We start from the raw sequence: 11,302 nt of genomic DNA, 5'->3' as shown, positions 1-11,302 counted from the left end.
CATGACCTGAGCCGAAGGCAGTCGCTTAACCAACTGAGCCACCCAGGCGCCCCCAGAAGCACCATTCTAAACGACCCTAAACATTACAGAGATTTATTTTTTATTTTTTAAGATTTTATTTATTTGAGAGAGAGAATGAGATAGAGAGCATGAGAGGGGGGAGGGTCAGAGGGAGAAGCAGACCCCCCGCTGAACAGGGAGCCCGATGCGGGACTCGATCCCGGGACTCCAGGATCACGACCTGAGCCGAAGGCAGTCGCTTAACCGACTGAGCCACCCAGGCGCCCCTGTTCTGCTTCCTTTCATTGACTTAAAGATACCATGGATTTGATTATAAAACAACACGATTTCAGAGACGTTAAAAAAAAAAAAAAAAAAACCAAAACCCAAAACCCATAGGAATAGATTTTACACACACACACATGCCCCTGCATGTTTAGAATTATTTTCACTGGGCTCTTTGCCTGTTTCTTTTGCTTGCGCAGTCAGCCATACAGACCTCTGGCTTCCTTTCTCTTGTGGACTCGAACTGCAGAGGCCCACCCCACCCCAGCCTGGCTGCACCACCATTCCTCCCAACAGTCAGGCCCCCCTGGCACGGGAGAACCATCCTGTACACATTTTGTGCCCACACAAAATGGGGGCCTGAGAACTGTAATTTGGGGAGCACAGATTTAGGGAGCAACCCAAATTGTGTCCCGTTGAGGAGTAAAAGCCAGGGGTCTTCATTAGCAAATTGCAGAAGTATTAGGAAGACCACACAAATTGTTTTCCAAACATTATGATTGGAAGACAGAATGACATTTTACAGTACGTCAGGTTTCTTTTACGTGAGGACAGTTACCAGGAAAATATCCGATTTTTATCAAGAATGGGCGTGGAGGGGCACCTGGGTGGCTCAGTCAGTTAAGCATCTGCCTTCGGCTCAGGTCATGATCCCAATGTCCTGGGATCGAACCCCATGGTGGGCTCCTTGCGTGGTGGGGCCTGCTTCTCCCTCTCCCGCTCTCCCTGCTTGTGCTCTCTCTCTGTCAAATAAATAAAATCTTTTTTTTTTTTTTAAAGATTTATTTATTTATTTATTTGACAGAGAGAGAGACAGCGAGAGAGGGAACACAAGCAGGGGGAGTGGGAGAGGGAGAAGCAGGCTCCCCGCTGAGCAGGGAACCCGATGCGGGGCTCGATCCCAGGACCCTGGGATCATGACCTGAGCCGAAGGCAGACGCTTAACCAACTGAGCCACCCAGGTGCCCCAAATAAATAAAATCTTTAGGGAAAAAAAAAGAATGGGGGTGCAGCAGCTCTGTGTTCCGTCAGACGCCCTTGTCCAGTTCAATAGTTCAGAAGTCCCTGTGTCAAAAATTGGATGAAGTTTTCGTCCCAAAACGAGGTTTCAGGTTCAGAGATTCTACACAGGTTCATGCTGGGGCGTCTGTTTTACAGGTGTGACCCTCGCTTTCCTCCAGGTTTAAGGATTCGCAGACCCAGTGTGAGCCCAGCACTCTGCCCAGTGCCTGGAACAGTGAGTGCTCATTCATGGGAGCTGTTCTTTTTTTCAGGATTGCCGGCCCCCTATCCAGGTACCCACATCCCATTCAGCATTCTGAATGACCCACCTCCTCCTGCTCACCTCTTGGGGGCTGCCTGGCAGTGTGATGAAGGCAGAGCTGATTTTTTATAATCTTCTACCCAACCCCTGGCTGAGAAATGGGTACCTGGATGGTCTTTGGGGTCCTGAGGGAGTTTCAGTCCCAGAGGCCTTCTTGGGCCCCTTCTAACTGGAGAGGGGGAGTTCTGGGTGGGTTTCCGCCCAGGGGCCTCTGGGCAGGAGCTGAGGAGGGGTGGGGGGCCTGGCCTGGCAAAGCCCCCAGAATCCATGCATCGGCTGCCTCCCGCGCTGGGTCCTCTCTCTGCCAACAATTTGCCGTGGGATTTTGTGCAGAGTCTCTTCTCTCTAGGCCTCAGTTTCCCCAGCTGTCATGCGGAAGCCGGTCCCGTTTCCCCTGCAGCGATGTGGGCACAGGGCAGGTCAGGCAGGACGGGAGAAAACCCTGCAGGCTCAGCCACCTGGGGATGCACGGTGGGGGGCGGCGGCCTCGCTCTGGCTTCCCACCGGGGCTCACCCGGGTCCAGGACCCCTCCCTCCCGGGCCGCTCTCCCTCCCTCCTTCCCTCCCTCCCTGCCCTCGCCGAGCGCTGGCTCCCGGCATGCTGCGCGCTGCTGACAGCCTTATAAATAGTCGCCTTTGCGGGCGGCGGGCGAGGACGGGCAGGGCACCACTGGCCCCGACGCCCGCCGCACCCCTCCCCCAGGTCAGTGTGTGCCCGCGTGCGTGTCCGGGCGCGGGGGGGGGGCGCCTCTGCGGGGGGTGGGGGAGCCGCGCGCGCCTGGGGCCGCGGGTCTGTGTGTGTCCGGGCATCCTTGGGGTTTGTGCGGCTGTGTGTTTGTATGGGTGGTGGGATCCGTGGGGATTCGCCCGTCTGGTCTTCCCAGGCTCTGCTCTGGCTATCTGTGCCACCCTGCGTGTGCCGGCGTCGGGGGATGTGTGCTGCAGTCCCTCCTAGCCTCCTACACCATCGCCCCTTTGTCCAGGCTGGCACTCCTGACGCTGGGGCTCCAGGTCCCTGCCCTTGGCACGTCCCAGTTGGGGCCCTGGGAAGGGGGCTGTGGCCGCACGCCCCGCCCTGGAGGACCTGGCGGGGCTGCCTGTGAGATTGGAGGAGCTATCCTGCCGTGCCATTTTGAGTGCTGGGGGGACAGGAAGCCCCCTGGGTGTTTGGCCCCCTGCCCCAGCCTCCTGAAAGGGCAGGGGCTCTAAGGGAGCCCCTGGGACCAACACGTGGGACCTTTCCTGAGCACCGCTCAGGTATCCACTCAGGAGTCTCCAGCAGCAGCAGGACAGGGCCTGGGGGGTGCAGGCCCAGAGAGGGGACACCAGCTGCCCAAGGTCACACAGCTGAGGGATGAGCCCTTAAGTGGCTGTCCCTCTGGGCCTCAGTTCCCCAGGCCCCTGGGCAGACCACCGAGTCACCGGAGGAGTTGCTGCAGCCTGGATCCGGGTCCTTGTAAGGCCTGGGTGCTGAGCCGGTAACCCAACTCCATCCTGGACCCCTGGCGTCTGTGAGTCCTCACCACCCAGGTTATTTTGGACCAAGGAAGTAGCAGATGCCAGCAGGACAGAGGGGCTTAGGTTACTGGGAGGAAGCAGGGCAAGGTGGGTGGGAGGCCACTCCACAGGGTGTCACCTCAGGCTCTCTGGCCTGGGGACCGTCCTCCTCCCTTGCCTGCTGCTGTGGGGCCTTGGCAGCTCTACCCTTCCTTGAGCACACTCAGCAGGAAAGGGGCTATAACTCATGCCCCACGAGTGGCGGGACAGTCAGCAAAGCTGCCTAAAGACCTACTGGGTGCCAGGCCTAAAGCAGCAGAAAATGCAGCCCGAGTTTGACCCCAGCCAGGCTCTGGGGCAAGTCTCTCCTCCTCTTCAAGCCTCAAATCCCTTCCAAGACAGCTGTGAGCACAGCGTGAGGCCCCCAGCCCTATGCTCAGCCCGGGGCCAGGCCCAGTCCCGTGGGGCACACAGGCCAGTGGTACAACAGAGGGGTCCAGTACCATGTGGCGTGTGCGACGCTGGGGGCGTTCGAAGGAGGCACCTGCTAGTGTGGGAGTGGAGGACAGAGTCCAGGAAGACTTCCTGAAGGAGGTGATACCTAAACTGAGTCCTATCCAGAAGCACCTGGGGAAAGGCATCCAGGCATCAGGTGCAACGGTAGCCAGGGCCTGGAGGTGGGACGCGGTCATAGTGGGTGAGGAAGCTCCAAGCAATTCAAGCGGTGGCTGTTAAGGGTGCAAGGAGTTGGGGGGGGGGGGAGCGGTGGGCGCCTGGGTGGCTGTCGTTAAGCGTCTGCCTTCGGCTCAGGTCATGATCCCAGGGTCCTGGGATTGAGCCCTGCATCGGGCTCCTGCTTGGTGGGAAGCCTGCTTCTCCCTCTTCCTGCCTGCTTCTCCCTCTCCCACTCCCCCTGCTTGTGTTCCCTCTCTCGCTGTGTCTCTCTCTGTCAAATAAATAAATAAAATCTTAAAAAAAAAAAAAAAAAAAGGCTGCAGAGGGTGGGTAGAGGCTGTTGGACCCTGTCATCCATGTTAGGGCTTTATCTTGGGAGCTAGGGGGCCACTCACTGGAAGGGTTTTAAGCAGGTGAGCGATGTGGTCTGATGCTTATCGGAGAGAAACCTGCAGATTGCCCGGTGGGGTATGGAGGTAGGGAGACCCACGGGAGGCTGGGGCAGTGGCCAGGTGCCCCGCTTGCAATAAAGAAGTGGTGGTGAGCACACAGGCTGGAGAGAGAGTTGGGATGTGCGTGTGCAGGGTGGAAGTTGGGTGTGGGAGAAGGGTGTTCACGCAGACTGGGGCCTCTGGTTGGGCAACAGGGCATGGAACTGGGGATGTGGTGGGGTCTGTGGGGACCCCAGGCCTGTCCAGGGATTGTAGACTTATGGGGCTGGGGAGGGAGGGCGGGGCTGGCTGGGCAGAGACAGGGGTCCGGGGAACCTGAAGTCAGCATTGTGAGGGTGGACCGAGGGCCTGTGGTTAGGGGGAATGCCAGGCAGAGGGAAAGCCGACTGAGCGTCGGGCGTCAAAGGTCAAGGCGAGAGTGACTGTGTTGGCCGCTGGTGGCCTTGGGGAGGGTGGGTGGGTGTGGAGGTGGCAACTCGAGGTAGAAGGAGAGGTTGAAGCAGAGTGGGGTCCCGGAGGGGGTGGGGTTGACTCGCTTGCTTCGGGGAAGGCAGGTGGTGGAGCAAGATCCTCAAGGGGGTGAGGGGGCAAGGGTCATATGGTGGGGTGAGAGCCTGGCCCCCCCCCCCATGAAAACTGTACAGGGCTGTGTCCCTTGAGCAGCTCCTGCAGCTTCCTCCCCCTCGGACCTCTGTGTCCCTTTGAGCATCCTCATCCCAACCCCATCCAGGATGAAGACACATGCAGCTCAAGTCCCTCTTCCCACCTCCAGCCTCCACAGAGCTTTCCTCCCGGCCCTGGGGAGCGTCTCCAAGGTGTTGGGCAGATGCCTGTTTTCCGGGACTGGCAAGGGGAACAGCTCAGCAGTTGCTGACGCCACTGTTTCTGTCCCTCAGGACTGTCCTCGCCACCTGGCTCCTCCGGCGGGAAGCGGTGGACAGAAGGGAGTTGCTGCCCTTTTGTAACAGTGGACGTACACCGAGGAAAGGTGACCTTCCCAAGGTCACCCAACCTTCGGGGCCCTCCATGCCCTGTACCCTTGGGAGCGTCAGGGTCTGGCACACACCGTGGGGCTGGGCAGGAGGGGGACGGGGTGTCGGGAAGGCCCCCTCACCTGCCCCACCTGTGCCCTTGTCTTGCAGCACGCTGACTCGGCTCCCCGGACCTCAGCAGGATGGAAGGTACCGAGGCTCTCCTTTGCTGCTTGCAGCCTGGGCCTCAGTGTGCCCATCTGTTAAGGGGGTGTGCTTTTAGGAGACATTCCAGGAAGGGTTGGAGGAGGTTCTCCGGCTGCCAGAGGGGCTTGTCTGGGAGCCTCCAGCAACCTCCTCAGGCATCTCACAGGATCTGCCAGCTCCAAGGTTAATTTTAGAAGCAAGGAGGCCTCCTTGAGGCTCCTGAGGGCCCCATAGCTCACCTCCTACACTGGTATTTATAGAGCTGAATCCCTGCCTCTTCTAGAAAGGGTGGGTGCTGGCAAGGGGAGGCTAGCCCTGGGGAGAGGCCCCAAGTGTGCAAATGCCAAGCCTAACAAGGACGAGGCAAGGTCCAACCCCTCTGTGGGACTCAGTTTCTCCATCCTCCAGAGGAGGTGGGTCTTGAGGATCTCTTGGGCGCTCCTGGCTGCTGAGGGCTGGGACCTGGAGGGAGGCATGTGGCCAGCAGAGCGCCTGGCTGGCCCACCTCCTCCCAGTATCACCGCCCCATCCTTGGCCTTGTGCCTCGGCCTGGGCGGCTCTTAAAGGAGCCTGCTGCTGCTGCCTGAGCCGGCGGTCACCCTTCCACCCTTTGGGCCCCAAACATCAGCTGCCCGCGGGCTGTGGCCTCCCCCGCCTCCAGGTGGTACCCAGCACTTGGCAGGCAGTGATGGGAGCCCACAGGAGAAGCGCTTCTCCTGACAGTTCCTCTAGGTCTCCAGCCGCAGGGCCAGGGGGCCCCTGGGAGCTGCCAAGCCTTCCTCAGTGGCGAGGGACAGAGAGCCAGAGAGGGGTGGGGGCTCCTTTCCTAAGGTGACCCAGTGAGGGGAAGGCCGGGCAGCCTGGGAAGAGGGCAGGGCTTCCAGTTCTGGGTCTGGCATCCTCGGAGCAGGCCCCTGCCTCCCTAGGCCTCAGTTTCCCTTGCGCGGCCAGGCTGTGGCCTTGCTGAGTTCTGAGGGCCGGCGAGGCAGAGGGTGGAGCAGGAGTTCGCCTCCCTCTCTGGGCGAGGGCTCTCCATGCCCACCGCAGCCCTTTTCCCTGGCAACCGTCTCCAGGGCAACATATGTTGTGGTTGCCAACTCCGGACTCGTACTGCCCAGGGAAGGCGGGCAATGGGCAGGCCCAGGGCCTGGGAGGGGAAGGGTAGGGGACGCGGGAGAACGGGACCATGGGGGCCTGCTGCTCGGGAAGACGCCGCGCCGCGGAAGACTCTAAGGCCAGAGGTGACCCACTGCTGCCCAGCCACCCCCCGGGGAGGGGCTATGAGTGTCGGCATCTGAGCCCCTCGGAGTTGTCCTCAGCCTGTGCCGAGTCTGTAGCCTCCAGGCCTTTGCCTGCAACACCCTCTCCTCCCTGACCACTGAGCTTTGCTCAGCCCGTCGCTGGTCACTCGGGGCAGGAGCGTGAGGCCTGAGGCCCGGCACGGGCCTGGACTGCAGAGGTGCTTCGGGCTCTTTGTCAAGCGAGTCACTGAACTCTGCTCCCCTTTTCTGTCCCACAGAGAAGCTGAAGAAAGCCAAGATCATCTTTGTGGTGGGTGAGTCCAAGGCAGGCGGGGTCAGGCAGCAAGCAGGGAGGTGCTTTGCAGGCGCTGGTGGGAGCCTGGGCCTGGGGCTGCACCCTGGGCTCTGCCCCTCCTCCGCTGGGTGGCGTGGGCAGATCCTCGCCCTGCGGCGGCCCCCGTTTCACAGGGCTTCTCAATGGGTGGGCGCTTGCAGGAGGGCCCGGCTCAGGGAAGGGCACCCAGTGTGAGAAGATTGTCCAGAAGTACGGCTACACCCACCTCTCCACCGGGGACCTCCTACGGGCCGAGGTCAGCTCGGGCTCGGCCAGGGGCAAGATGCTGTCGGAAATCATGGAGAAGGGGCAGCTGGTGCCACTGGTGAGTGGGCCCGGTGGGGTGGGGGGTGAGGATGGCCCCAAGTGGGCTCCCGCCAGCAAAGCCCATGATGCCCTGGCAATGCTGCCTTGATCGTCCCTGGCTCCAAACAATCGTGGCTCTGGTCCCCATTGCCCTTGGCAGGAAATTCTTTCTAGGAATTCCCGGAGCTTCTAGGATCCCTGCCCCTGCCGACCCCTTCAGCCCCACACCACCCACTCACCCCCCCAGCTCTCCACCTTCCGGCTGCCCTGGTCTTTTGGTCCTGTCTCGCTCATCAGATTCCTTCCTGCCTGGAATGTTCTTTCCTCCTCAGCTTTCAGACCTCCCTGGCTCCACAGATTTGAGCTTAGACCCCCTCATTTTATAACTCCAGAAGGCCTCCTTCGTTGCCCATTCAACCTGTGTCATGCTTGGAAATTGCTAAATCAACCTCACCACACTGTGAGCTTCTTGAGGAAGGTCTGCTTTGTTCACAGTGGTGTCCTCGGGGCCCTGGACGGGAGCTGGCTGGGAGGAGGGGCTGAGTCAGTATTACTGAATGAATGGATAGATGCATGAAGGGTTCGATCAACCAGTCAAGTCTTCACATGCAAAGAAGGCTTCCTGGAGAGGGAGGCTTGTTTGGAACGTCTTTATTAGGGCAGAGGCCTGGAGGAAGAGGTGGGGAAAGGAGCTCATGACCTCTCCATATTTTCCTGTGCCCCCAGGAGACAGTGTTGGACATGCTCCGAGATGCCATGGTGGCCAAGGTAGATACTTCCAAAGGCTTCCTGATCGATGGCTACCCTCGGGAGGTACAGCAGGGAGAGGAGTTTGAGCTGAGGGTAAGGTGCCACCTGCTGGGTACGTTTTGGGGCTGTGATGTGGGGTGGTCAGGCAGAGGCTGCCATGATGGCCAGACAGAGTTTTGGGCAGAGAGAGAGAGAGAGACTAATTGTGGGGTCAGAGTGGGGAGAGGGGTAAGGAGGGAAACTGGGGAAGAGTTTCTAGAAGTCTTTCTAGAGGGAGAGGAAGCCCAGGCTGGGGAGCTCACAAACCTGGGCTCAGGTTTAGCTCAACAGGCCTTAGGCCAATCATTCTGCCTCCTTGAACCTCATCAGTGTCCCCATTTGCAAAATGGGGGGACACGGTTGGCAACAGCTGCCTTAAGGAGCAGAATGCGATTAGAGAGAATGTACCCTTCCAAAGTGGGGCTTGGCACCTTATAAGCCCGTAGTCAGAGGGGCAGGGCGCAGGATGGACAGGGCTGGAAGGGTCAGGCTGGTGTGGGGAGAACAGAATCTAGGGGGCAGGGCAACCAGGACTGCTGTGGGAGAGGGGGTTCAGGCCTGGCTGGAGACCGCTGAGGCCAAGGAGTCCAGTCTCCTTCCATGGGCCACGGGGAGTCTGACTGGAAAAAGTAGGCCTCAAGGATGATGGCTCTGAGCTGCCTGAAACAGATGCCCAGCAGGAAAACAGCGTGAGGGCACCGCTCCCAAACACAGGCACAAGCTCATGGATATGCGCGCACACACATCTGGCAATGCACATACACGTACTCGTGCGATGCATGCGTGTGGACACAGCACGCTTATATGCATGGATGTACACGCATGCGCATGCATGGGCGTGCACGCACACACACACACACACACACACCCATACCTCTGGGGTCACAGGTCATACTAGGGAAACAGGGCTGCAAGTGGGGGGAGGCGAGGGGTGGGGCTGGCTCAAGGAGGGCTACTTGGCAGAGGGATTCCTTCCCGGCCTCGTGGGGAGGACCAGGCATCCCAATAGGTGGGGTGGGACCAGACCCCCACTCCCCACTTCCCAAGCCTGTGAGGCTGGGGCCTTCTTGGGCTTCCGAAGCTTTGAGCCTCATCCAGATGTAGATTTCGTGTCCCGACCTTTAAGTGCCTGCAGGACCTCAAGAAAGTGTCTACCCTGCTGCGGGCCTCAGTTTCCCTATCTTTGAAACAGAAGTGGGCTGGGTTTCCTCCAGACTAGGAGGCCATGGACACTGCGGTCAGGTGCTAGGCAGCCTCAAAGCATGTCCTGTCGTGACGCACATGTACCAGCTGGGTAATGTCACCTCCGACCCTCAGGGCCACATCTGGAAAATGAGATTACTAAAAGCCTCCTTCCCTCCTGGGGCTGTTGTGGGCGCTGCTGTGGGCGGTGGGCTGCTCAGCACAGGGCCCAGCCCTGCCACGGCCTCCAAGGGTCCGGGCACCTGGTCTTCTCAGATCTGGACACCAGGGGGCATCAGGGCCTCGTGGAAGGAAGACAGGTCAGCCTTGTTCCTTCTTGCCCTTTGCGGTGGATGAAATGCTTATTCCAATGAGATGCCTTGCTGCCCTCAGAGGGACTCCTGGCAGGGGAGAGGGACACTGAGTAAATAACCAGAGGCCTCCTGAGACATTCTGGGCAAAGAAGGAGAGAGGACTGAAGAGGGTGTCCCAGGGAGCTGGGGATGGTGGTGGGGGTGGCATCCAGGAAGACTGCCCCGGAGGAAGGAGATTTTTGTTCAAATCTGGAAGCCAGCACTTTGTATTGAGGTAAGGGTTCCTGGCATGAGCAAAGGCCTGGCGTGGGAGGAGGTGGGTGAGAGCCCAGACTACAGAGAGTCAGTGTGGCCAAAGCAAGGAGAGCGAAGGAGTGGGAAACACGAGAGGAGGAGGGCAGGAGGCTCTCTTCTGAGGGCACTGGGGAGCTATGGGAGAGGTTGGGAGCAGGGGAGTGGTTTTTGGAAGGTCCCTCAGGCTGCCTTGGGGAAGGGCTTGGAGGTCTGAGTGGGTCTCAGGTGGGGCCTCTGACTCGGGAGGATGGGGAGGCAGTGGCCCCAGGGGGCAGGAATGGGGCCCCTGTGAGTACCGCTCCGCCCGCCCGCAGATCGGACAGCCCACACTGCTGCTGTATGTGGACGCAGGCCCGGAGACCATGACCCAGCGGCTCCTGAAGCGCGGAGAGACCAGCGGGCGAGTGGATGACAATGAGGAGACCATCAAGAAGCGGTTGGAGACCTACTACAAGGCCACGGAACCTGTCATCGCCTTTTATGAGAAACGGGGCATCGTGCGCAAGGTGCGCCCCCTGCAGGCCGCGGGTAGCCCTAGGAAACGGGTTTTTGCCTGGGGTGGCCAAAATTCCGGTGACCTTGGGCCAGGCCTTGGTCTCCCCACTGGCTCGGTGATGGGCTGCTGTCCCCTGGTGGCTGGGCTCAGAGAGCCAGGCCAGGCCTCTGGGGGAAGTGAGCCCCTGCCTCGATGGGGCCCACCCAGCCCTTCCCATCGTCTCTGCCCTCCCGGCCGTCTCCCCACAGGTCAATGCCGAAGGCTCAGTGGACAATGTCTTCTCCCAAGTCTGCACCCACCTGGATGCCCTCAAGTAGCAGCACGGAGCCCTTCCCCAGCTGAGCCCCGCCCCACCCCTGTCCTGCCTGAGGCTGTCCTGGCCTGAGCTCCGCGCCTCCACCCTGCCAGGCTCGAGCACAGACAGAGGAAGCACTTTATCCTGTTTTCATGGACAGCCAAGCACTAAAGGCATTTCCAAGGACATTCGGTTTTATTCCTTTTTCTTTGCTTTCACTGGAGTTGATCCACGTGGTATGGCCTCTCCTAGCCCCTCAGCCCACCTTAGCCAGCTGTCCCCCTCCCCCCCCCACTACCACGGGAAGACCCAGGGCCTTTCCTCACCCAGGGCATGCTGGGCCTGGGGCTCCAGGGTGACTGAGGCAGGATCCTTGTTCTCGGGGACTGACGGTGAGGCACAGCTGGGCCCCGACCTGGGTTCCTCCAAATCCTTGCTGGGCCGCCTTGGCCCTGACCCCTCATGTCTCTGAGCATGTTTTCTGCGCTTTACGCCCCTGGGGCCTGTGTGCAGCAGGAAGCAAGGTCATGGGCTGTGGGGCGGGCTTCCTGGGCAGTGAGGATGGCGCACGTCAGCTGTCTGGGTGGGCAAGGCATTGGCTTCCTGGGCACAAGAAGCTCTGAGGGTCTGAAAAGGGTCC

General features: G+C 60.0%; 1 protein-coding gene across 2 annotated transcripts; it reads left to right on the top strand.

Annotated features, from left to right (window-relative positions):
- The first annotated feature begins 2,238 nt into the window (after positions 1-2,238).
- Positions 2,239-10,969, top strand: AK1 (adenylate kinase 1). Of its 2 annotated transcripts, XM_021691278.2 has the most exons (8): positions 2,239-2,312; positions 5,130-5,221; positions 5,376-5,414; positions 6,931-6,966; positions 7,148-7,311; positions 8,019-8,135; positions 10,186-10,377; positions 10,616-10,969. In XM_021691278.2, the coding sequence occupies exons 3-8, from the start codon at positions 5,408-5,410 to the stop codon at positions 10,682-10,684; spliced, it is 585 nt and encodes a 194-aa protein (XP_021546953.1). In that variant the 5' UTR covers positions 2,239-2,312; positions 5,130-5,221; positions 5,376-5,407; the 3' UTR covers positions 10,685-10,969. The 2 variants fall into 2 exon arrangements, with proteins under 2 accessions (XP_021546953.1, XP_044776418.1); XM_044920483.1 differs by lacking the exons at positions 2,239-2,312; positions 5,130-5,221; positions 5,376-5,414 and adding an exon at positions 6,535-6,652.
- The last annotated feature ends 333 nt before the right edge of the window (positions 10,970-11,302 follow it).

This window comes from Neomonachus schauinslandi, chromosome 13 (genome assembly GCF_002201575.2).
Source record: "Neomonachus schauinslandi chromosome 13, ASM220157v2, whole genome shotgun sequence".
NCBI lineage: Eukaryota > Metazoa > Chordata > Mammalia > Carnivora > Phocidae > Neomonachus > Neomonachus schauinslandi.
The sequence above is the reverse complement of the archived record's forward strand: the minus strand, read 5'-3'. Positions and strand labels throughout refer to the sequence as shown.